General features: G+C 37.5%; 2 protein-coding genes across 5 annotated transcripts in view; both read right to left on the bottom strand.

Annotated features, from left to right (window-relative positions):
- Positions 1 to 441: 441 nt before the first annotated feature.
- On the bottom strand, positions 442 to 9,591 carry vcam1b (vascular cell adhesion molecule 1b). 2 transcript variants are annotated; one of them, XM_034308472.2, is made up of 11 exons: positions 9,424 to 9,589; positions 8,676 to 8,951; positions 8,269 to 8,574; positions 7,373 to 7,645; positions 6,553 to 6,828; positions 6,146 to 6,451; positions 5,244 to 5,516; positions 4,348 to 4,626; positions 2,728 to 3,030; positions 2,295 to 2,570; positions 445 to 1,573 (listed from the first exon to the last, which is right to left on the bottom strand). In XM_034308472.2, the coding sequence occupies exons 1-11, from the start codon at positions 9,485 to 9,487 to the stop codon at positions 1,128 to 1,130; spliced, it is 3,078 nt and encodes a 1,025-aa protein (XP_034164363.2). In that variant the 5' UTR covers positions 9,488 to 9,589; the 3' UTR covers positions 445 to 1,127. The 2 variants fall into 2 exon arrangements, with proteins under 2 accessions (XP_034164365.2, XP_034164363.2); XM_034308474.2 differs by lacking the exons at positions 6,553 to 6,828; positions 7,373 to 7,645 and having other exon boundaries at positions 442 to 1,573; positions 9,424 to 9,591.
- A 9,224-nt stretch (positions 9,592 to 18,815) lies between these two features.
- The window catches only part of LOC117598398 (vascular cell adhesion protein 1), a 33,281-nt gene continuing 25,039 nt past the window's right edge, over positions 18,816 to 27,057 (bottom strand). For all 3 annotated transcript variants that reach the window (XM_053238289.1, XM_053238290.1, XM_053238288.1), the window contains 4 exons: positions 22,558 to 22,833; positions 22,151 to 22,456; positions 21,068 to 21,373; positions 18,816 to 20,450 (listed from right to left, as the gene is read on the bottom strand). In XM_053238289.1, coding sequence (XP_053094264.1) covers positions 20,242 to 20,450; positions 21,068 to 21,373; positions 22,151 to 22,456; positions 22,558 to 22,833 — 1,097 coding nt within the window. In that variant the 3' untranslated portion in view covers positions 18,816 to 20,241. The remainder of the gene's footprint in view (positions 20,451 to 21,067; positions 21,374 to 22,150; positions 22,457 to 22,557; positions 22,834 to 27,057) is intronic.

The raw sequence follows: 27,057 nt of genomic DNA, 5'->3' as shown, positions 1-27,057 counted from the left end.
ACACGAGCTACACATGCTACTTCTGAGATGCCAGTGATGCCAGTGATCCTGACCCCTTCTGCTCCTCCTCGCTGCCTGACCCATCCTGATGCCCTACTTCTGGTTGGAGTTCTCATCGGTTGAGTTCGCTCGCTGCTGCTGGGGGTGGCCCCATATGGACTGCCTGAAGAACTGTTTGGATTGCTGGGGATGGTGCCACCTGGGGGCTGTGGAGATGGCTTGGGGATCACATATGGGGAGCTGTACTGTAATGGCTTGGGACTGCGATTGCTGTAGTGGCTTTGGGGCTGCAGTTGCCACGAGCAGCTTCGTACTCAGGACTCCATCAGTGGACAGTGGATAGATTTTAACCAGCCGGACCTCTTGCAAATACTGTGATGAATTTATTGGTTGCACAATTGCACTATTTGTCCATATAGTACACAATAGAAGGGATTTATTTATAATTGCACTATCCGTTGCACCCAGATGAGGATGGGTTCCCTTTTGAGCCTGGTTCCTCTCAAGGTTTCTTCCTCATATCATCTTGGGGAGTTTTTCCTTGCCACCGTCGCCACTGGCTTGCTCATTAGGGATAAATTCACAGTGATAAATTTAAATATTTACAATATATTTTTGTGAATCCATTTATTTCTGTAAAGCTGCTTTGTGACAATGTCCATTGTTAAAAGCGCTATACAAATAAAATTGAATTGAATTGAATTGAATTGGAGTGTGTTTCTGTTCAGCCAAGTGTGATTCAACTCAGTAATGTGAGATTAAGGTTCAGCCAAAAGTGATTCAGTTCAGTAGAGTGCAATTCATGTTACCATAGTTTGTTTTGTGGAGTGTGATTCAGTTCAGTCAAGCGTGATTCAGTTCAGTGCAGAGTGATTACGTTCAGTGGAGTGCAATTCAGTCCAGCAGAGTGTGTTTCATTTAGAGTCTGATTCATTCATTCAGAATGTGAATCAGTTCACCAATCAGTAATTCGGTTTAGCAGAGCCTATTTCAGTTGAACGGAGTTTGAGTGTGATTCAGTTGAACAGTATGTGATTCAGTTCAGCAGAATATGAGTCTGATTAGGTTCAGTAGACTCTGCTTCAGCTCAGTGCAGGAGACTCAATTTAAGTTTTTGTCCATGCAGTCTACACAGTTTCTGGTATACCCTCAGTCAGCTCATAGAAGCCCTTCCGTTTTGCTCTCCTTATACATTCCAATGAGCTGGCTACTGTAGCCAGAATTCCCAGGCCAATGACTGGAATTATAAAGTCAATGGAATTAAGTCTTCGTAACAGGTCTGAGAATATATTCCCACCATCTTTCCTCTTACTCATTACAATAATTGTGAAAATCTCAGTCTCAGAACCCAGGGCATTGGTAGCATTGACCTGGTATAGGCCTGAGTCATTAGAAGTGAGGTTGACCAGCAGGAAGATACCATTAGAAGAGTAGATTGCATTTCCATTGTCCAGTTTCCTTAAGGTGATGTCAGATGGTGGGAAGCTCACCAACTGGCAGCAGATTTTGACGGTTTCGCCCTCTTGTACCTCCTTTGATGGGTATACCGTCACATTGATATTCTTTGGAGGTGCTGTTGTTGGGGAAAAAAGAGAACAAAATGACAAAAGCAGGTCAGAATGGTTTAATGCTAACATGACATTCATTTTGTTATAAAACATGAAACAGATCATTGTCAGTAACCACTTGATCCTTGATCCCAATGTCGGAATACACCCTGAGTGGAACACAAGCAAACATTCACACCTAGAGGCAATTTAGAGCTGCCAATCCATTTAGCATGATATTGGGAGGTGGGAGGAATTGATAGAACCCAGAGGAAACCCAGCCAGACCTCAGATGGTAATCTGAGCTCAGGAACAAACTGGGGACTATGGAATATAAGGCAGCAGTGCCACCATCCCACCTGTATTGAACAAGGTTTCCCAAAGCTTCCCAACGGTTACAGTCCTGGAAAACCAGTGTCCAGTATAGTTTGGTGATCATCCTTCTCAAAGATACCTAATTCAGCTCACCAGATAATTACCAGGTTTACCTGGTGGGATATCAAACTGTGCTGGACTCTGGCACTCCTAGGCCAAAATTGTGGAACTCTGGTGTAGGATATTTCCAACATGGTTCAGGGGGTTGCTCAAGTCGGGTACAAGAATACTTAGTGTTAAACAGTCTTGGTTAGAGTCAGAAACAAACCAAAGTGTCCTCTATTGCGTGACTACCTAAATAGTCTCTAAGTAGCACTACAACACTGATTTCCAAAGGTCAGGATGATGGTTGAAGGGAGACATCATTCTTACCTTGCACAGTAATTTGGACACTCTTTCTCTGATGGCCATATTTGTTAACGGCCTCACACACATAGGTGCCAGAGTGTGACACATTAGTAAAGGAGATGCTAAAAGAGGTTTGGGTCCCATTACTGGAAACCAATTTAGTCTCTTCTCCATTCTGCACCCTGCTTAAAGTCACATGTCCCTCTGGAGCACTGTCGGTCTGGCAGGAGATAGTCACAGTCTCCCCTTCATTCAGTTTCTTCTTGGGTCTCACATCAATGGTGGTATGCTTGGGTGAATCTGTAAAACCAAAACAATACTGTCAAGCTTGACTAATGACAAGTGATAAAATTCAAATGCATTGGCATCAAGCACCTTCTTATATTTGCTTTAGAAATAAGATCTATTTATTGGAGATAATATCTCCAACGTCCCCCAAACATCCATTTTCACTCACAATGCACTGTCAGTGTGGTAGATGCTATCTTCTGTGTTGATACACCCTCCATCTCCAATGATACCTTGCAGGTAAATGTCTTATTTTGGTCACTGTCCTTAGGTTTGAAGGGGATAGTCAAGCTAAGGTTCTGCAGTTTGTCTGAAAAATTCCCACGCACTGAGTGTAGCTCAAGCTCTCCATCCAGCCACTGTATATGAAAACAGTCGACAGGGAAGACCTCATGAACTGTACAGGTCAGGTTGGTCACTTTACCTTCCAGAAAAGGTCCAGAACTTTCGATGGTAGGATCTGAAGGAAAGGCTGATGTAGAAAAAAGAAACATTATTAAGGCTTTGGGATTGAAACATGGCCTACAAAAGTCATGTCTCATTATCATACTTTTAAAATGTAATTCGTTATTTCACAATGAAGTATGGCTTCCTGACAGTATCTGAGAAAGAACATTTTGGGGGAATCTGAAATGACATCAGTGTTGAAAATGCTTCCAGGTAGCAAAGCTCAAAGATATGCTCATTTTAATAAGCTTGGAGATACTATATCATGCTTGGTCCTCCTCATCCTCCCTAATCACTGAATCAGTGGCTGCTTCTTATCAGAGCTGGCATAAACTGCTTTCGGAATTTATCTGGCACTTTACTGGCTGAGTCAGGGATTACACAGCACTCAGTATAATGCTTGGCTTGGTATTGAGTTATCTATTACCAGGGTATAATTTAAGGTGCTTTGAAGCACTCCAAAAACCAAAACCACCCCCATAAACATGCCATTCCTCTGTTCCATTCCCGTTAAATATCATTATGTACTGTCCGTTATTGATAACAGCCAAAAAAAAAGCAAATCAAACACTCACTGATATTCCTTAAAAAATGTATGGGGTTCTCAGGGTTTTTGGAGAGTTAACGGTTTTTAGTATTTTTTATAGTATCATGATATTGATTATCATTATGTCATAATACACTTTTTTGAGATATACCGTATTGTATTGTGATATTTTTTAACATTTCTTTTAAGAATAACATTTATGAACTCTTAGTAGAAGCAGCTGATTTGACACTAAAATTTTGTACTGAAGCTTTAAAATTGTAAAAATGTATGTTTTCAGTTTATTAATAGAATTTATTAAAATAATTAGAACTGACTTTTTATCCTTTTCAGTTTGAATTTATTTATTTTTATAGACAGTGTAAATAAATTTTTTCATAGTTTGTTTTGCTATTGTTTTGCTAGTAGTTGGTCAGCAAAGCTATATTGTGATACATATTGTGTTTTGTAAAACGTCTTCGTGTATCGTGATATGATATTTTTCATTATATTGCCCACCCCTAGTTCTACTTGGTACCCTCTCTGATAGAGAAATAACAAGGGCTCTACTTAGAACAGTGCACAAAAAGACATCTTAGGAAGTGAAAATATCTTGAATATAGTCAAATTTATCTAGTATTGCTTATTATAACTCTACAATAAACCAAATATAAGATTATTAAATCTATTTCTACTGATTTCAAACTTTAAAATTTCTTATTCTACCGGCAGATCATTTTGCTTCTTTTTAGAAACAAATGCTTAAAATTAGCACAAATATATAATTATTATAAGTAACATTTGAATGATACTTACAGTAAACCTTCAGCTCTGTGTGCTTGGACTTCATAACAGAGCCACAGTTAATTTCACAAATGAATGTTCGGTTATCCTCCAGACCTAGAGTCCATGGGCCTAGCTGGGATACAAATGCCCGAGTGTCATTCCAGCTCAGAAGTGGTTGATGTGTCACATTTCGCCAGGTTATATGAGCATGAGGACAGCCTGAACTATTGCAGGACAGCATCATAGAGGAACCTCGCTCTACTGGGATGACGCTCATATCTGGCTGCAGGGACACCTCCAGGGGATGAGCTGAGAGGGAAAATGTGAGGGTCAAATTGGAGCATGTAAAAGAATAAACCTCGTCTTTTCATTAGTGGCTAGTCATGTTGATAATCAGGAATCCCTAAAATGCGTATTTGGTCTGTCTTTTGTTCTCTACAGGGAAGTTGAATATTAGAGCTCAGAGCTCACAATGCATGACTAAATTCATCTCAGATTTTTTGTGCAAATTTGAAGTACACACAAACTGTCTCTTTTATATAGATGGGGAAAGATATCAGCAGATCTCATTACTTTCACTTACAAAGACTTTTAATTAAAAGCCTTAATTGGCGCTAAGTTCATTCTACACCTGTTTCGTGCCCTTGAAGTGGACCTGTTTTTGTGATTTGTAGTCGGGAAGTCAGTGGATTCTTTTCAGTTGTTCAGTGATGTAAAGACTAATAGTTTTCCCTTTTTTCTCTTTTTTCCCCCTTTCCCTTTTTAATATCAGGGAATCTCATGCAAGTTTCATAACAGAGCAAACTTTTAAGAAAGTCAAAGTGCATGAATTGTTTTTTTTTTCAGAAAAGGTATAAGCACTTAATCAGACAAAAATTAAGCCTCGATCCCTCACACAGAACATTCACATACAACTTAAAACTCACTTCCAACAGTAAAGGTGACATTGTCTGTCTGTCTCCCACAGGCATTTGTTGTTCTGCACACATAGACACCTGAGTGATTGAGGTTGGCTTTGTCGTAAGAAACAGAGACTCGAGGCCCATCACCAGACACTAGCTCTGTCTCCTTTCCATCCAGCATTTTGCTCAGCACCAGACGACTCACGTGATTGCAGTCACTCACACAGGAGATGTTCATAAACTCATTTTCTTTTGGATTATTAGGGGACACAGAGATCACTGTGTTCATAGGAGGACCTGCAGGAACAAAGCTCCAAATGAGTGATCCTCAAATACTTTCACATTATGCATCTAACGCACTAAATTCAATAAAGAAATAAAAAATTTTTATAAAAAGTTTGCTTGTGTATGTCAGTAATGTCTTAAAGGAGCAGTTTGTTATGTTTAGAGCCCTCTGCTGCCCATGAGGTAAACTGCAATACATTAATAACTCCTCCCTTTCCCCCAACTGAATGCTCCACCACTTTATTAAAATTACCTATGCCTTCTGAGTTGTAAGGAAAAATAGAACTATCTACAAGCAGAGTCTTTTTCTGGGCAGAAATAATGTAAATAGAAGCCTGAAAAGTAAAAGTAGCCAGATTTGATGCATGACAAGATTGAAAATTATAGTGTATCTACCATATCTTTAGGATTATGTATTATTACATAATCACTTGGATCACTTTTAAACATTACAATTACAGTTCCAGTCCAAGAAATCCTGCCTTTCCTGCTCTAACACACCCAGTCCAGCTAACAGAGTGTCATAGAAAGAAAAAAAAGGTACTCATATTGTGTGCTGCAGCTGCAGAAAACAGCAGGGAATGTTTGCATGCTGTTACAGAAACACCAAGAAAAATGCATAGTGGAATTATAAAACTTACAAAGGACAGCCATGGACACGGTGATCTCTCTGGTTCTCTCCTCTGGTGGCAAGCCATCAAGACTGAGTGTGGCTCGACACGTTATTGACTCTCCATCGTCATTGGTTTGTGGTGTAAAAGTGTAGTAGGACTGAATGGATTCAATGCCATATTCTCCTTCCTGTGTGTGGACCACTTTTCCTCCCCTCAGCCATTCCACTGTCATATTTTCTGCTGGATAAACATCTGAAACCTCACAGGTCAGGCTGTTCTCCTTCCCTAACACCAAGCTGTCATGTCCAGAGATGACTGGAACTTTTGGAAAAGCTGAAAATTAAATGAAGCAAGCAATTAGATGCAGCTCTGCTTTAGCGGGACCTCAGGGTAGGTTTTATTAAACTGCATTACTGACTATTAAATAAACTCACAGTACACTCGGACTTGCACCGTGGCCTGCTTGCTTGTGCCCTGACAGGTTGCCTTGCACTGGATCATATCTTCATTCTTTTTACTAACACTCTTGAAGACCAGAGTCGATCCAGTCGAGGTTGTCTGGGGTTCAGCATACAGGGGTTTGTCCTCCAGATTGCTCCAGGAGAAAGTCATTTTCTCAGAGCACTTAGTCATTCGACACGTGAGCTCCTGTCTGTCTCCCACTCGAAACAGTGGCTTCTTTGGACTCAGCTCCGCTTCGAAAGAGGAAACTTTGGACAGAAACAGAATCAGGATAAATTTTACAATTATGGTCCGAATTAAAATTCAGAATCAGAATAAGAATTAAAATCAGAATAAATATCAGAATCAAAATCAGAATTCATTCAGAATTAGAATCAGAATCAAAATGAATCAGAATCAGAAATACAGTCAGAATCATAATTAGAGACAGAATTACAATCAGAATCAAACTGACTCAGAATAAGCATCAAAATAGGAATCAGAATTGAAACCAAATTAGAATCAGAATGAAACTGAGAATGAGGATCAGAATCACAAGCAGAATCAAAATGAAAATAACAATCAGGATCAGAATCAAAATAACTAAAATTAAAATCAGAAGCAAGCAGTTACATTTTACTCTGCTCTAGCGGGACCTCAGGGTAGCCTTTAACAAACTGAATTACTGATTAATAAACTCACAGTACACTTGGACTTTTTTAGAAACAGAATCAAAAATAAAAGAAGATAAGAATTAGAAGCAGAATTAGAATCAGAATCACATAGCATATTCACATACAACTTAAAACTCACTTCCAACAGTAAAGGTGACATTGTCTGTCTGTCTCCCACAGGCATTTGTTGTTCTGCACACATAGACACCTGAGTGATTGAGGTTGGCTTTGTCGTAAGAAACAGAGACTCGAGGCCCATCACCAGACACTAGCTCTGTCTCCTTTCCATCCAGCATTTTGCTCAGCACCAGACGGCTTGCGAGATTGCTGTCACTCACACAGGAGATGTTCATAAACTCATCTTCTTTTGGATTATTAGGGGACACAGAGATCACTGTGTTCATAGGAGGACCTGCAGGAACAAAGCTCCAAATGAGTGATCCTCAAATACTTTCACATTATGCATCTAACGCACTAAATTCAATAAAGAAATAAAAAATTTTATAAAAAGTTTGCTTGTGTATGTCAGTAATGTCTTAAAGGAGCAGTTTGTTATTTTTAGAGCCCTCTGCTGCCCATGAGGTAAATTGCAATACATTAATAACTCCTCCCTTTCCCCCAACTGAATGCTCCACCACTTTATTAAAATTACCTGTGCCTTCTGAGCTGTAAGGAAAAATAGAACTATCTACAAGCAGAGTCTCTTTCTGGGCAGAAATAATGTAAATAGAAGCCTGAAAGTAAAAGTAGCCAGATTTGATGCATGACAAGTTTGAAAATTATAGTGTATCTACCATATCTTTAGGATTATGTATTATTACATAATCACTTGGATCACTTTTAAACATTACAATTACAGTTCCAGTCCAATAAATCCTGCTTTTCCTGCTCTAACACACAATCCAGCTAACAGAGTGTCAAAGAAAGAAAAAAGAGGTACTCATATTGTGTGCTGCAGCTGCAGAAAACAGCAGGGAATGTTTGCATGCTGTTACAGAAACAGAGAAAAATGCATAGTGGAATTATAAAACTTACAAAGGACAGCCATGGACACGGTGATCTCTCTGGTTCTCTCCTCTGGTGGCAAGCCATCAAGACTGAGTGTGGCTCGACACGTTATTGACTCTCCATCGTCGTTGGTTTGTGGTGTAAAAGTGTAGTAGGACTGAATGGATTCAATGCCATATTCTCCTTCCTGTGTGCGGACCACTTTTCCTCCCCTCAGCCATTCCACTGTCATATGTTCTGCTGGATAAACATCTGAAACCTCACAGGTCAGGCTGTTCTCCTTCCCTAACACCAAGCTGTCATGTCCAGAGATGACTGGAACTTTTGGAAAAGCTGAAAATTAAATAAAGCAAGCAATTAGATGTAACTCTGCTTTAGCAGGACCTCAGGGTAGGTTTTATTAAACTGCATTACTGACTATTAAATAAACTCACAGTACACTCGGACTGTCACCGCGGCCTGCTTGATCATGCCCTGACAGGTTGCCTTGCACTGGATTTTATTTTCAATATTTTTACTAACACTCTTGAAAACCAGAGTCGATTCAGTCGAGGTTGTCTGGGGTTCAGCATACAGGGGTTTGTCCTGCAGACTGCTCCAGGAGAAAGTCATTTTCTCAGAGCACTTAATCATTCGACACGTGAGCTCCTGTCTGTCTCCTACTCGAAACAGTGGCTTCTTTGGACTCAGCTCCACTTTGAGAGGGGAAACTTTGGACAGAAACAGAATCAGAATAAATTTTACAATTATGATCAGAATTAAAATTCAGAATCAGGATTAGAGTCAGAATCAAAATGAATCAAAGCCAGAATCAGAATCACAATCAAAATGAATCAGAATCACAATTAGACTCTGAATCAAAAATGAATTCAAATCAGAATTAACTTGGGAATAAGGATCGGAATCAGAACTAGAATCAGAATCAAAATGAAAATAACAATCAGAATTAGAAACATAATAAAAAATACACTCATTTTTATACACTGAAAAAATGAACCTTGCATCAAATTTGTTGCAGGTAATGTTTTTCGTTTCTCTCAATTAAAAAAATATATGTTGCAACATATTTCTTTTCAGTTGAGCAAAACAAAATAATAAGCAAAAGTACACAAAAAAAAAAAACTAAAACTTTTTTCTAAGTGTAATTTTTGCATCATGCCAGGAATTAAACAAATCACGTACCTGGTGTGTAGCAGAGGATGCATTGCAGGAGAACGGTCAGAGTAACACCTAGAGCTAGAACCATGTTGAAACTCTTTAAATCCACTAACAGGAACAAAGCTTAAGTATTAAATCATGAGTCTGTGCAGAACTACAAAGTACTACAGAGCCATCTCACTGTGAGCAGCTTTATGTGGGAAGGGGGAAGGGATATTTGGCTCACAGAGGAGGGAGGCAGGGGCAGTGACACACACACACACACCCACACACACCAAGTTAGTCCTGCCTAAAATTCCCATAGTGGAATTTTAGAAAATAAAAGATCCATGGAAAGTCCCCTAGTGAAATTTTAAGTGATGCGTTTCAGTGAAACTCCCCTCATTCACTCTACACCAGCTAAAGTCCTGCTTTATCTTACCTGTTGCTATTTACTATCTTTAGCAATACAAGTAACTTGTAACTTGTAATCCTGTGTAACTTTAACACTTGTATAAAATGAAGGCATCTAATTGGAAAAAGCATCTTGATGCTGAGGTAATTTTCACGAATTTGCTAAGCTAACTGGTTATATTTAACTAAGTTTGCCTGTTTTCTTTGATATTCTCAGGTTAGACTAGCAGTGATTCCAGTAGCTAACAAACAGCTGGACAGCAAGTTAAATTCGAGCTAATGGTAAATATTGTGTATTTACATGATAATTTACTTCTGCTTAATTAATTATCAAACTATGTAACCTCAGACATGCATATGAGGAACAAACTTACACAGATTATTAACATGCTTAATCTGAATCTTTTTCAGTGTCATAAATGTATTTCATGGCAAAATTATTAACAAGAAAGATTTTTTGACAGTAGATTGTGCCTTAAATGATTAAAATAAATTACTGTCATCACTGCGCCCACAAGCATGTCACATTTACTAATTTAATCGGTACAAATGAGAAAAACAATCTTGATTTTATTTTGTATAGTTCCTCATTAGTCCAAAATTAATTTCTGGTTATGTTCTGGTTTCTGGTCAAGGGCTTTGTGTTTGACACATGTGCCATAACACTTCCTTCTGATTAGGTTAACTTTTTAGACTATTAAGTAAGCATGCTTTGAAGCAGTTAGGTTCCCACTGTTCGCACACCTCAAGTAAGTCTATATAGCGTCTGTGAAGGATCATGCAAAATACATCCATGACAACTTTTTGTTAAACATTGCTGTTGTTTTATTTGTTATTTATTTTTTATTTTCTACTGCAGCATAAGAATTTTATAAGAAAGCTTGTTAAAAAGAAAAGCTTTTGTAAGAAAAAAGTTCTTGAACTTGAAATAACATGATCACATGATTACATATTAATATTGGATATTTTAATTAGTAAAATTGAACTTTTTTAATCAATACCTTATCAAATGTTATGTTATGTTTATATTCAATTCATATGATCAAAAATAACCCAGGACAGGAAATTCTTTTTTTCTGCTGTTTTAAGTTACTTTTCCAAAATGGCTAGAATTTACTCTTTTTATTTGCTAATCCACAGTTGCTGATTAACCACCATAATTTAGAAACTCCTTTCATTAATGCTTTGATTATTATCATATGATGTGTTCAGTAGGCTACAGATTGGATACAGATTGGAGAATTTCCCAGAAACCCAGAGTTGAAGAGAAACCAAGAGCTAAGTAGCTGGAAAGCAATATAATACAACTGAAACAGGAAGCTTTTAGTATGTTCCGGGGGGTCAGTCGTAAGTCTAGCCTGAGAACCTGTTTATTTGGTCAAGGCTTTTGTTAACAGATTTTCTTAGGTAATGGCACAGACATGGAGGGTCCATGGCCGGGGCATTTCTAGGGTTTAAAAAAAACCCTGGATCTGGGAATAAGGCCAAAACATTCAGGGCTTCACACACACGCACACACACACACACATCTATATATATATATATATATATATATATATATATATATATATATATATATATAACATTACATATATAATTTTTGAGAACAAATATAATTCTATTTTGTATTTTATTTTTAATACTAATTATACATTTCATAGTGTTTTTGTGCATTTTTACATTTATTCCAAAATAATAACTAAAGTAACGATTATTGCAGTAACAGTTTGAACAATATTTTGGAAACACTTTACGATAAGGTTTCATTAGTTAACATTAGTTAACTACTTTAGTTAACATGAACTAAGAATGAACAATACTTCTACATCATTTATTAATCTTATTTAATATTATTTTCAACATTTACTAATGCATTATTAAAATCCAACGTGTTTGTTAACATTAGTTAATGCACTGTGAACTAACAATGAACAACTGTATTTTTTATTAACTAACGTTAACAAAAATGAATAAATACTGTAATAAATGTTCATTTGTTTGTTCATATTAGTTAACACATTAACTAATGTTAACAAATGACACCTTACTGTAAAGTGTTAGTAATATTTTTTTATTTGTGAACTGATGTTCAGCTTATTTTCGGGTCATCGTCATAAAAGCTCTGTAAACACAAACAGAGACACAAAGATATTGCTTTCATTTCATCAAGCTGAATGCTCACTAAAACTAACAGTCATCACGTTTTCAGGCCATTTCAAGTTTTCATTTTTGACGTGACACAAAGCAGTGATATCTAAGCGGGTGAGTTGTTTCCTTACTTTATAATTAGTCAGTAACGCCATCATTTTGTCCATTCAGGCCGAGAGCTCGCACGAAAACAAGAGGCGGGATTTATCGAACGAATCTATCACATCCAATCATAACCGATCACATCCAATCATAACCGATCACATCCAATTATAGCGCGATGGAGGCGTTGCCTCCTCTCACGTGACTTTCCCCCATTCATTCTCAATTACCCCCCACTAAACCCACGGCACGTTATGGGATCTCTGTTGTTATAAGTCAATGGGCCTCCGCTGTAACTGTACCTGCGGGTGTCGCTGTTGGACAGTGTTACTTTATAAAAACGAGTGACTTTTATACTTTTAATGTCATTTTTAGTAATATTTGCGTCGTTTTATTTTTGCAATATCAATTATTTTCTCATCCATTTTTTTGAGGAGACACTGCCTCCCTTGCTATATATCAAGGACTGCCTCCCTTGCCTCCTCGGAGGAAACGTCCCTGATATATATATGTATCTGGCACAAAGACGTTAACAGCAGATCCTTTAAGTCCTGTAAGTTGCGAGGTGGGGCCTCCATGGATCGGACTCGTTTGTCCAGCACATCCCACAGAAGCTCAATCGGACTGAGATCTGGGGAATTTAGAGGCCAAGTCAACACCTTGAACTCTTTGTCATGTTCCTCAAACCATTCCTGAACAATTTTTACAGTGTAGCAGGGCGCATTATCCTGCTGAAAGAGGCCGCTGCCGTTAGTGTATACTGTTGCCACGAAGAGGCGTACTTGGTCTGCAACAATGTTTAGGTAGGTGGTACGTGTCAAAGTAACATCCACATGAATTCCAGGACCCAAGGTTTCCCAGCAGAACATTGCCCAGACCATCACACTGCCTCCGCCAGCTTGCCTTCTTCCTATAGTGCCTCCTGGTGCCATCTCTTCCCCAAGTAAGGGACACACACACACACCCGGCTGTCCACATGATGTAAAAGAAAACATGATTCATCAGACCAGGCCACCTTCTTCCATTACTCCATGGTCCATTTCTGATGCTCACATGCCCATTGTAGGCACTTTCAGCGGTGGACAGGGATCAGCATGGGCACTCTGACCAGTCTGCAGCTACGCAGCTCCACGGTGCACTCTGTGTTTTGACACCTTTCTATCATAGCCGTCATTAACATTTTCAGCAATTTGTGCTACAGTAGCTCTTCTGGGGGATCAGAATAGACGGGCTAGCCTCCGCTCCCCACACGCATTAATGATCCTGTCCTTGGACCACTTTTGATAGGTACTAACCACTGCATACCAGGAACACCCCAGAAGACCTGCTGTTTTGGAGATGCTGTGACCCAGTCATCTAGCCACCACAATTTGGTGCTTGTCAAAGTCGCTCAGATCCTTACGCCTGCCCATTTTTCCTGCTTCCAACACATCAATGTCAAGAACTGACTGTTCGCTTGTTGCCTAATATATCCCACCCCTTGACAGGTGCCAATTTAATGAGATAATCAATGTTCTTCACTCTTCACAACCTGTCAGTGGTTTTAAATGTTATGGCTGTATATGTATGTGTTTCAAGCTGGCATGGACTCCACAAGTTTGTGCAAAACCTTATGATCCATTTTAGATTGAATTACAGCAGTTAGTTTTGTGGTCTTCTTGGCCTTTTGGTGTTCCTGAGCTCACCAGTGTGTTCTTTCTTTTTGAGAATGTACCGAATAGTTGATGTGGCCACACCTAATGTTGGTTTTTTTTGCAGTTCAAGTATAACCCAGACTGTCCAAGGGTAGAGTGTGTGGTGCGATGTAAATATCCGCAAATTAAAGATGAAAGTCTGCACTTTGAGCTCATGTTGATTGTTTATTTTTTTCAACACCTGTATACTGTCATAGACAGTTAAATAACAGTAAATTTGTCAATGTCCACATATTTACAGACCTTAATGTGTATGTGTTTATTAATTCCTTATGATTAGTAAACTGTTTACCTGTTTGAATTTTCAAGCTCAAAATCTTAAAATAATTGGGTTACTATCATGATACAACTGCAGCTCTTTACTCTTCAGCACCAGAAGAATCATAGCACTACAGCACTTCTTAAACAGCAGCTTGATAAAAAGAAAGCTTTTGTAAGAAAAAGGTTCTTGAAGTTGAAATAACATGATTAAATGATTACATATTAATATTTATTAATATTTAATATTTATTGATATTTTAATAAGTAAAATTGAACTTTAAAGTTTTTAATCAAAATCTGATCAAATGTTATGTTTATATTCAATTCATATGATCAAAAATAACTCAGGACAGGAATTTCCCACCCAAGGTTGGTGTTTTTTAGCTGTTTTAAGTTTTTTTTGTTTTGTTTTGTTTTTTTAAGTGTTTTTCTGCTGTTTTAAGTTACTTTTCCAAAATGGCTAGAATTTACTATTTTTATTTGCTAATCCACAATCCACAGTTGCTGATTAACCACCATAATTTAGAAACTCCTTTCATTAATGCTTTGATTATTATCATATGATGTGTTCAGTAGGCTACAGATTGGATACAGATCGGAGAATTTCCCAGAAACCCAAAGTTAAAGAGAAACCAAGAGCTAAATAGATGGAAAGAGAGCCAAAAGTAATATAATACAACTGAAACAGGAAGCTTTTATTATTTTCCAGGGGGAGATCAATCAATCTGTAGCCTGAAAACCTGTTTATTTGGTCAAGGGTTTTTTTTTTAAATAGATTTTCCTAGGTAAAGGCACAGACATGGAAGGTCCATGGCCGGGGCATTTCTAGGGTTTAGAAAGTGTGGCATTGATTATTTTTCTGTTAGTTTATAACTACATGTAGTGTGGAAGGTGTATTTTAAGTTTAAGTTACGGTTTTGTACTGCATCACCTGAGCGGTGTACCACGAAAGCAGGACTGCAGGATTAACTTTGGCTTAAACTCTGGTTTATCAGTACCACGAACGCTGCGCTCTTCTCCGCTGGGTAGGTCACCATGGCAACTGACTCTACACCTGCTCCGGGGCAGGTTAAGTTGAAGCTAACCACACTGCGCGTGCATAAAGCCCGCCTCCTGTCCAATCAGAGAGCGAGCACTTTCGCCTGCGTCACTTTTCCCGTGGAGCTCGCCGCTCGGATAGTGTGTGCGTTCAAGTGCTCCTGGGAAGTCCGTATTTACGAGTTGTCGTAATTATGACGTCAGGTGCGTTTAAGTCACTTTGGTCGGAGCAAGATGGCGATGTACCTTCTGTTAATTAACTACAAAAAATACACCAAGGGTTTTTTTTTTAACTCTACTTCTAAAAATAATAATAATAATAATAATAATAATAATAACAAGCAAACAATGCGCATCAGGTGTATTTTTCTTTTTTTAATGTTTTTAATCAATTTATGAAGCCACTGTAAACTTTATCGTTATATATTATATCGTAATTGTACAATGGCATCGTATTTTGTGCAGGCAATTAGCTTGTTTTATTGTAAATAATAAAAAAGCCTGACAGAGACATGTCACTGCTAAATACTCATTCAGTTTCAACTAATTTACAGTCAGCTACAGACGCTGACAGTTCACTCAGATGATCAGTTCTACAGCAGGCGCTTTTCGCTCTCTGCCAGTCTCCAGCGCGTGAATTTGATTTGCGCAGCGCTTTATAATTCCCCCCGCCCTCTACTGCCGCTCAACTAAAGTTCCGGTGTTAAAACTCTATTAAATCTACAGCTTTTTCCAGGGTGGAGTTCGTTCGGGTCTGGACTCTAAACCTTAGCGACACCACTGCACTTGCTAACAGCTTGCTCTTGGGTCTATAAAAATAAAATAACTCTGGTGCTCGTACTGAAGATCCTTTCAACACACGTAGCACAGCGTGACTCTCTAGCATACAGTTGCAAAAGAGTAATGTTTTATAATCGCTCAATCTGGTGTCACCCTGATGTGTTACCTTTGGGTTTGTGTTGACTTTTGAGTTTGTGTTGCAGTTTGAGTTTGTTTTGCCTTTGAGTTTGCATTTCCTTTTGAGGATCTGTTGCTGTTTTAGTTTGTTTTGCTGTTTCAGTTTGTGTTGCCTTTTGAGGATTTGTTGCCTTTTGAGGATGTGTTGCCATTTGAGTTTGCATTGCCTTTTGAGTTTGTGTTGCCTTTTGAGGATGTGTTGCCTTTTGAGGATGTGCTGTGTTTCAGTTTGTGTTGCTTTGAGTCTGTTTTGCCTTTTGAGGCTGGTTCCTCTCAGGTTTTCTTCCATCGTCTCAGGGAGTTTTTACTTGCCACCATCATTATTAAGGACATTTTACGATACTGTGGTGGCCTCCGCAGTTCTCTACGCTGTAGTCTGCTGGGTGGGAGGCAGTGCAGAGCGGGACAGGAAGAGACTGAACAAGCTGGTTAGGAGAGCCAGCTCTGTCCTGGGCTGCCCACTGGACTCTGTGGAGGTGGTGGGTGAGAGGAGGATGTTAGCCAAGCTGACATCTATTATGAACAACACCTCTCACCCCTGTATGGGACTGTGGAGACCCTGTGTAGCTCTTTCAGCAGCAGACTGCTACACCCCCAGTGTAGGAAGGAGTGCTACCGCAGGTCATTCATACCAGTGGCTGTCAGACTTTACAACATGGCATTACTGTAACGTTCAAATGTGCAATATTTTATAATTTTATATAATTTTATTTCTTACAACACCGCATTACTGTGATGTTCATATGTGCAATATTTTATAAATTTTATATAATTTTATTTCTTTTATTATTCCTAAGGGTGTATATATAGTTATAGTTTTAACTTTTCTTTCTTCCTGCACTTTAACTGTCTGTGAGCTGCTGTGATAAGTGAATTTCCCCACTGTGGGATCAATAAAGTTTACTTATCTTATGTTATTATCACCTCTGGCTTGTTCATTAGGGATTAATCTAAGTGGATTAATCTAAGTGGATTTCTTTACAGCTGCTTTATGACAATATCCGTTGTTAAAAGCTCTGTGTAAATAAAGTTGAAATGTATTGTAGGGAAAATGGAGTTTCTTTAAACAGCATTGATTCCTGTATCAACATTTCTATCAGGCTTAGAACTACTACTAACCTGTGCAAATTTCCCATTTCAGTGCACAGTTTTCAATAATAAAACATCAGTGCATGCATACTGATGAGAAAAGCAGGCAGTTAAACCGGATTAGAGTTTCCTTGATAAGATACTCTCACTGTCCACTTTATTAGATAACTGGACATTCATGCTGTTATCTAATCAGCCAAACCAAGTGGCAGCAGCAAAATGCAAAATAATCATGCAGATATAGGTTAAGCTTCAGTTATGGTTCACATCAAACATCAGAATGGGGAAAAGTGTGATCTTTTTGACTTTGATCGTGGCATGGTTGTTGGTACCAGAAGGGCTGTATTTGAGTATTTCATGAACTGCTGATCTCTTGGGAATTTCAGTCATCAGAGTCTCTAGAGTTTACACAGAAGGGTTTAGAAAAAGACCAGATGATTTTTTTTTCAACCTAATCTTTATTGTTTAAAATCACTCTGAGATCTTTATTGTTTAATATCACACTACTCCTGTTTAACTCTGACCTTGATATATATATATTTTTTTTTTTCTCGATTTTTTTTTTTTTTTTTTAAATCAGTTCATGGTAAGCTTGCATAAAATGTGTCACACTTAAGACAAATAATGTGTCTGGATGTGTTACACTTAAGATTTGTCTTAGAATTGGTGTTTTTTTTTTTTTATTTTGTATATTTTATCTTTACAGAGGTTCTCAGAGGTTACAGAGGCTCTCTTTGTTTATCCAGAGTTTATCATGTACAATTTTCTTTATTAACAGTTCTACGAGAAGTTGTGATAACTCACAAAGCCTAATGCAAAATGTTGCCTTAATTTTCTTTATTTTGTTGACCCAATGCTTTATGCTTTCAAATACTGAACAGAAACTACTTTGGACAGCTTGATTTTTATATGCAGTGAACTTTAAAAACTGTTTATATTGACAGTTATTACGTTCATGTTACTTAGAAATTGTTTTTAATATTGCCAAAAAGTTAATTGACCATGTTTAAAACATGTTGGATCAACGTAATTCTACCAGCAGTAGGCATAACTCATAAAGCGTAATGCAAAATAAATTTTTTTGTTGTTGACCTAACGCTTTATTTTTTATAGTGTAAAAGAGCAAACTGAAACATGAATGATACATTACTACAGAACAAGCAATAGAGCAACTATACGTTGCTTAATTTTTTTAGTTAGAATGAGAGCTCAACATACTTAGAAAACCTCATCACACCATCTTCAGGATGAAATCGTGCCCTATAGCTGTGTTAAAGAGGTTTTAATTTACAAGTAATGAACCAATCATAATTACGTTGACATGTATTCATTTGGCAGATGGTTTTGTCCAGAGACTTACTGCATTGAGCTGAACAGATGAGGGTTAAACATCTTGCTCAAGGACCCAATAGTGGTAACTAGGGGCAGGTGATGCAGAGCTCCACCGTTTGTTTGACCCTTTCAACAAATGTTAATCTTCATAAAGTCCTCATTTACAACTCCATACCTTTTAAATTCTGTTAAAATACGAATGACCTCTTCTGAGTGACCAGTGATGAGAAAGAATGTTGCTGTTTGACAAATATAAGCCAATGCTTAATCTTGGTGCAGCATGCTCACTGCTTCATATACAGTGGATATAAAAAGCCTACACACACCTGTTTAAAATGCAGTTATTTGAAGTTGTAATGTAAAAAAATACAACCAAGAAAAATCATGTCAGAAAAATCATGATCATGTCATCATCTTCCACCTTTATTGTAATATACCAAACAACAAAATTCAAGTAAAAAAAATAGAAATGTCTTAGTGTAAAAGGAAGGAAAAGTGTAGTGGAATAATGTAAAAGGAAAAAGCATTCAATAACCTGGTTGCATAAGTGTGTACATGCCTTAACTAATACTTTGTTAAAGAACATTTTCTATTAATACAGCAATCAGTCTTTCGGGGTAAAAGTCTTCCAATTTAGAATATGTACATTGGAAGACTCCAAGATGTGCTTTTCCTTGCAAAAATGTTCCAGATCTATCAAATTGTGAAGGGATCTCCTGTGTACAGTCCATTTCATGTCATTCCACGGGTTGTGTTTTCATAAGATTTAGATCTGGGCTCTGACTGAGCCATTACAAAATGTTGATCTTCTTTTTCTGAAGCCATTCCTTTGTTGACTTGGATTTGTGCTTTGGATTGCTATTGTGCTAGAAGGTGAAATCTTCAGCTGTCTAAAAGAGGCCTATAACCCTTTATCTGGACTACAGTCCCAGTCCGAGCTGAAGAGAAGCAGCCCGATGATGCATGATGCTGCCACCACCATGCTTCACTTTTGATATGGTGTTCTTTGGGTGATGAGCTGCCTTGTTTTTGCATGTCTTTATGAATTATGCCAAAAGGTTGTACCTTGGTCCCAGCTGACAATAACACATTTTGCCACATGGTGTGGGGTGATTTAGGTGGGCTTGGATGTTTTTTTATGAGAAAGGACTTTCGTCTAGCCACCCTACCCCATACTACAGACATGCGAAGAATACAAGAGATTGCTGACACATGCAGGGAGTGAACAGTACTTGCCAGACATTCCTGCAGCTACTTTAATGTTGCCATAGGTCTCTTGGCAGCTTCCCTAATAAGTTCTCATCTTTTAATTTTGTCTACTTTGGAGGGACGTCCTGTTCTTGGTAATGTCACTGTGGTGCCCCATTTTCTCCACTTGTTGATGATGGTCTTCATGGTGTTCCATGGTACATCTAATGTTTTGGAAATTCTTTTGTATCCCTCTCCTGATCGATACCTTTCAACAGTGAGATCTCAGACATGCTACGTAAGCCCTTTGCAGACCATACCTTTCAGTTTAACAGAATCTATTTAGTGGCGTGTGATTCAGATCAGCAGAGTGTGATTCAGTTCACCAGGGTCTAATTCAGCTCAGCAAACTCTGTTTCAGTTAAGCAGAATCTGTTTACTGGAGTGTGATTCATTTCAGCAATGTGAGATTCAGTTCTATTCAGTTTACTGGAGCAACTGATCTAGTTGAATGGACTCTATTTCAGTTTAATAGATTCTGTTTAGGTTCAGTAGACTCTGTGTCAGTTCAGTGGTGTATGATACAGTGTAGGAGACTGAATGATTCAGTTTATGTAAATTCTGTTTATGTCCATGCAGTTTACACAGTTTCTGGTGTGCCCTTGTTCAGACAAGACAAGCCCTTCCTTGCTGCTTTCCTTACACAGTTCAGTGAGCTGGCTACTGAAGCCAGAACTCCCATACCAATGACTGGAATTATAACGTCAATGGAATTGAGTCTTCGTAACAGGGCTGTATACACATTTCCATCATCTTTTGTGTTTTTCATGGTGGTGTTCCTTGGGGGTGCTGTTGGTGCAAGACAAAGAGAAAAGATAGAAATAGGTCAGAATGGTTGAATATCAGTATGATGTTCATTTTGTTATGGAAGATTAAATAGATTGCGCCATTCATCTTCAGTAACCACTTGATCCGGGTTAGGGTCTATGTAGGGGTTCTTACCACTTAAATAGGGATGGGCAATGATGATATAACATCAATATAATGATAAATTATTTCACAGTACACATTTCTGAGAAGTTACAAGTATAATGATATCATTTTCTAACATTTTTGTAAAAAATAGTATTTACAAAGCAGCTGATTTGATCTTAAAATGTTGTACTAGACCTTTAAAATTGCAAAATGTATTTTTAGATTATTATAAGAATTGATTAAAATTGGTGGAATATACTTTTAATCTTTTCAATTTAAAGTAGTTTAGTTTTGTAGACAATGTAGAATTTGTTTTCATAGTTTTTTCAAAAGAAACTCTACTGTTTTGCCGGCAGATAGTTAGCAAAGCTGTATATTGTGATACATATCGAGTATTGTTGTCATTTCACCCACTTCTAGTACTACTTGGAACTCTTTCTGATACTGTGATGCTTTGCTCTAAAAATGCATAGTGGAATTATAAAACTTACAAAGGACAGCAATGGTCACGGTGGTCTCTCTAGTTCTCTCCTCTGTTGGCAAGCCATCAAGACTGAGTGTGGCTCGACACGTTATTGACTCTCCATCGTCGTTGGTTTGTGGTGTAAAAGTGTAGTAGGACTGAATGGATTCAATGCCATATTCTCCTTCCTGTGTGTGGACCACTTTTCCTCCCCTCAGCCATTCCACTGTCATATGTTCTGCTGGATAAACATCTGAAACCTCACAGGTCAGGCTGTTTTCCTTCCCTAACACCAAGCTGTCATGTCCAGAGATGACTGGAACTTTTGGAAAAGCTAAAAATTAAATAAAGCAAGCAATTAGGTGTAACTCTGCTCTAGCGGGACCTCAGGGTAGCCTCATAAACTCATTTTCTTTTGGATTATTAGGGGACACAGAGATCACTGTGTTCATAGGAGGACCTGCAGGAACAAAGCTCCAAATGAGTGATCCTCAAATACTTTCACATTATGCATCTAACGCACTAAATTCAATAAAGAAATAAAAAGTTTTATGAAAAAATTTGCTTGTGTATGTCAGTAATGTCTTAAAGGAGCAGTTTGTTATGTTTAGAGCCCTCTGCTGCCCATGAGGTAAACTGCAATACATTAATAACTCCTCCCTTTCCCCCAACTGAATGCTCCACCACTTTATTAAAATTACCTATGCCTTCTGAGTTGTAAGGAAAAATAGAACTATCTACAAGCAGAGTCTTTTTCTGGGCAGAAATAATGTAAATAGAAGCCTGAAAAGTAAAAGTAGCCAGATTTGATGCATGACAAGTTTGAAAATTATAGTTTATCTGCCATATCTTTAGGATTATGTATTATTACATAATCACTTGGGTCACTTTTAAACATTACAAATTGCACCTTTAAGTCAAGGATTCTCAGTTCCAGTCCAATAAATCCTGCTTTCCCTGCTCTAACACACCCAGTCCAGCTAACAGAGTGTCAAAGAAAGAAAAAAGAGGTACTCATATTGTGTGCTGCAGCTGCAGAAAACAGCAGGGAATGTTTGCATGCTGTTACAGAAACACCAAGAAAAATGCATAGTGGAATTATAAAACTTACAAAGGACAGCCATGGACACGGTGATCTCTCTGGTTCTCTCCTCTGGTGGCAAGCCATCAAGACTGAGTGTGGCTCGACATGTTATTGACTCTCCATCGTCATTGGTTTGTGGTGTAAAAGTGTAGTAGGACTGAATGGATTCAATGCCATATTCTCCTTCCTGTGTGCGGACCACTTTTCCTCCCCTCAGCCATTCCACTGTCATATGTTCTGCTGGATAAACATCTGAAACCTCACAGGTCAGGCTGTTCTCCTTCCCTAACACCAAGCTGTCATGTCCAGAGATGACTGGAACTTTTGGAAAAGCTGAAAATTAAATGAAGCAAGCAATTAGATGTAACTTTGCTTTAGCGGGACCTCAGGGTAGGTTTTATTAAACTGCATTACTGACTATTAAATAAACTCACAGTACACTCGGACTGTCACCGCGGCCTGCTTGAGCATGCCCAGGCAGGTTGCCTTGCACTGGATTTTATTTTCAGTATTTTCACTAACACTCTTGAAGACCAGAGTCGATTCAGTCGAGGATGTCTGGGGTTCAGCATACAGGGGTTTGTCCTCCAGACTGCTCCAAGAGAAAGTCATTTTATCAGAGCACTTACTCGTTCGACACGTGAGCTCCTGTCTGTCTCCCACTCGAAACAGTGGCTTCTTTGGACTCAGCTCCACTTTGAAAGAGGAAACTTTGGACAGAAACAGAATCAGGATAAATTTTACAGTTATGGTCAGAATTAAAATTCAGAATCAGAACAAGAATTAAACTAAGAATAAATATCAGAATAAAAATCAAACTGACTCAGAATATGCATCAAAACAGGAATCAGAATTGAAACCAAATTAGAATCAGAATCAACCTGAGAATAAGGATCAGAATCACAAATAGAATCAAAATTAATCAAAATGAAAACGAAAATAACAATCAGGATCAGAATCAAAATAAATCAGAATCAGAATTAAAATTAAAATAACACTGGAAAAAACATAGCAAGTAAAAATTTCAAATGTTGAAAAAATTAATCATCATATGAAATTGTTTTACAATGATATGATTGAACCTATTTGTAAACGGTTTTACTAACTGCCCACTGCCAGATCATATTGGACTTACAGTATGTCTATATGTCAGTTTCAAAGCTGAAGTAAAACAATGCCTAGACAAAGCTGAATCTTTATTCTATAACGAGCTCATGATGAGGAGCATTAGATAAATTTACCTGCATATATGATCATTTCTGCAATGCAGAGTCAGAATCAGAACAAATTTAGTAAAACCACTGCCATTAACACTGTTATAATATGGAGAGGTTTTTGTTTTTTTAATTTTTGTAGAGAAAAAGAAAAAAGTGTAATGCTTAAGGGTCATGGTAAATGTGGATAGAGTGCTGTGGTGGTTAAAATATACTGTATAATATAACTAAAACTCCATTTCTAATAAATATCATAATATAGAAATATAAACAAATAGCTAAATTATTATCCACTTTCTGACAAGTGCTCACACAAAGACATAATAACATTGAAAAAAAAAGTACTCGTAGTTTTAGTACATTGAAAAAAATGAACCTTGGTTCATACTAAAAGAAAATTGTGTAAACTTGTTGCAGGTAATGTTTTTATATGGTGTAGCTTTTTTTTTTTTTTTTAAGTTTTGCAATACTAAAACATTACCATATGCCATGACTTAAACAGATACATTGCAAATATGTAAGTGCTTATATCCTTGCATGCAATATAACATGCAATATTTTTAACAATGATGGACATTTAGGTTTAAAAAAAAATAAAGCACACAAATAACGTACCTGGTGAGTAGCAGAGGATGCATTGCAGGAGAACGATCAGAGTAACACAGACAGCTGAAACCATGTTGAAAGTCTTTCAATCCACTAACAGGAACAATGTTTAAGTATTAAATCGTGAGTCTGTGCAGATCTACAAAGTACTACAGAGACATCTCACTGTGAGGAGCTTTATATTCGGGATTGAGGTGTGGCATTTGGAGCAGTAACACACACACACACACACACACAAGATGGTGATACCATTTCCTGTGTAACTCTAACTCTACAGCTTTCACTTTACAGGATGTTCACAATAACTCATGTACAGTGGATATAAACAGTCTACACACTAAAACTGCAGGTTTTTGTGATGTAAAAAAAAAATTAAACTAAGATAAATCATGTCAGATCTTTAATGTGATGCAGCAACCAACAAAATTCAAAAATGAAAAACAAATAAAAACATTTAAGGGGAAAAAGAAGAAAAAGAAAAAGCTTACAATAACCTGGTTGCATAAGTGTCCACACTCTTTTATAATGAGACAGGTGACTGAACCAATCACATTCAAACTCAAAAGTAATCATACAGCTGTGATTCTGATTAACCCCAAAAAAAGATCAACTGTTTCTGTAGAATTTTCTTAAAATCTTCTTGGTTTCATCCACCTGCTGAAGACAAGGTCTGCAAAAAGCATGTACAGGATCTTAAAAGTATCGATCAGTAGAGGGATACAAAAGAATTTCCAAATCATTAGATATACCATGGAACAGCATGAAAGCCATCATCAAGTGGAGAAAATGAGGCACCACAGTGATATTACCAAGAACAGGATGTCCCTCCAGAATAGATGAAAGGACAAGAAGTAAACTTCAGGGAAGCTGCCAAGAGACCTACAGCAATGTTAAAGGAGCTGCAGGAATATCTGGCAAATACTGCTCATTTACTGCATGGGACAACAATCGCTCGTATTCTTCACATGTCTGGGCTACAGGGTAGAGTGGCTAGACGGAAGCCCTTTCTCATGAAAAAAACATCCAACCCCACTTAAATCACCCCAAACTATGTGGCTAAATGTGTTATGATGAAACTGAGGTAGAACGTTTTGGGCATAATTCTAAAAGATATGTTTGGCCCAAAAACAAGACAGTCTATCACCTAAAGAACACCATACCCACAGTGAAGCCTCCCATGGTGGTTGCAGCATCATGATATGGGGTTTATTCTCATCAGCTGGGACTGCTGCTCTATTCAAGATAGAGGGAATAATCATGGTATCTCCAGTTACTAATGTATTTTAGCACAAAATCTGCAGGCCTCTGTTAGACAGCTGAAGATGAAGAAAAATTTTACCTCCCAATAAATTGCCAAAAAAAAATTGCCAAATCAAGATGTTCTAAGTTGTTAGATTTTTACCAAAAAGACTGATTGCTGTATTACAAGCAAAAGTGCTTTAACAAAATATTAGTTAAGGGGTAGTTAAGGGTAAACAAAGACTTGTATAAAATAAAGGCATCTATTTTGAAAAAGCATGTTGATGTTGAGGTAAGTTTTGGTAATTTGCTAACATTAACTGACTATATTTAACTAAGTTAAGTTAATTTAAGCCTGTTGTCTTTGCTAATGACTGGTTAGACTAGCATCATTTTCAGTAGCCAATGTACTCAGCTAGGCAGCAAGTCTAACTCTAGCTGGTCATTTACAAGCTATTTTACTTCTGATTTATTTCTGTTTAAGTCATTAGCAATCTACATGGCACCAGTCATGCATATGAGCAGCAAATTTACACAGATTGAATAAGGTTTTTAGGCAAAATGGCAAAGATTTTCACATGAAAACATGACATTAACTTAATATCATCAGTTAAAATCAGTTTATTTTTAACTTTTTAATACTTTAAGAGTAGATACTTTTTGACTTGGATACATCGTTTGGCTGGATACTTTCACTTTTAACTGAGTAAGATTCTGACACTTTTCCCACCTCTGTATAGTTCCTATTTTTATGTCATATTGTTATTTTGTTCCAATGCTGCACAACATTTTGAACATGTCTATACAGTCTCGGTGTAAGATTATCCAAAATATATCCATGACAACTTAAAATGAAAAAAAAATTTTATTGTCATTTTTATTCAGAATGATGTGAACAAAAACAACCGAGGACAGGGAATTCCCGCTCTGGCAACCCGATGTTGGTGTTTATCCTCTTTTCCTCCCTGAGGGACACGAAAGCACGGCTTCCTCTGCTGTTTTTAAACTTTTTAAATGACTTGTTTTTCCAAAATGGATCGAATTTGCTATTTTTATTTGCTAATCAGTTGCTGATTAAGCACCATAATTTTTCATTAATCCTTTAATGAAATGCTTAATGCTTGGACTATTATCATATGATGTGTTCAGAAGGCTTTTTCTTTTTCTTGGATACAGATTGGAGAATTTCCTAGAAACCCATAGTTTAAGAGAAACCAAAAGTTCAGTAGATGGAAAGAGCCAAAAGCAATACAATGGACACAGGAAGCTTTGATATGTTTTTTCCAACTCTGGTCTTTTAACTGTCCCTCAGACTCATTTGCATACCATGGGTAATAGGGCCTTCTCATCTTATGCTCCAAAACTGTGGAACTCCCTTCCGTCTGATCGTAGAGAAGCCCAATCTCTTAGCACATTTAAATCTTCTTATTTTTTTTAGGATTGCTTTTATTTATTTATTTATTTATTTATTTATTTTATTTATTTATTACTTTTTTTAAAAAATTAAATTATTGTTATTACTATTATTGTTATTATTATATACTCTTACGTAAAGCGCCTTGAAAGGCCTTCTAAAAGGCGCTATATAAAATAAAGTTTATTTTTATTATTTTTTTTTCTTCTGGTGGGCTGGAGGGAAAATTGAGTTTCTTTAAACAGCACTGATTCCTGAATCAACATTTCTATCAGGCTTAGAACTGCTAATAACCTGTGCAAGTTTCTAATCTTAGTGCTCAGATTTCAATAATAATGCATCAGTGTGTGCATACTGATAAGAAAAGCAGACAGTTCAGCCGGATGAGAATTTTCTTGGTAAGATATATACAAAGGTCAGATCATTTGATTCAGACCACCAATAAGTCGACTCCAACTGAC

The sequence above is a fragment of the Pangasianodon hypophthalmus genome, chromosome 11, assembly GCF_027358585.1.
Source record: "Pangasianodon hypophthalmus isolate fPanHyp1 chromosome 11, fPanHyp1.pri, whole genome shotgun sequence".
In the NCBI taxonomy this organism is placed as follows: Eukaryota; Metazoa; Chordata; class Actinopteri; order Siluriformes; family Pangasiidae; genus Pangasianodon; species Pangasianodon hypophthalmus.
Note: the sequence above shows the minus strand (reverse complement) of the source record. Positions and strands in the feature narration are given on the sequence as shown.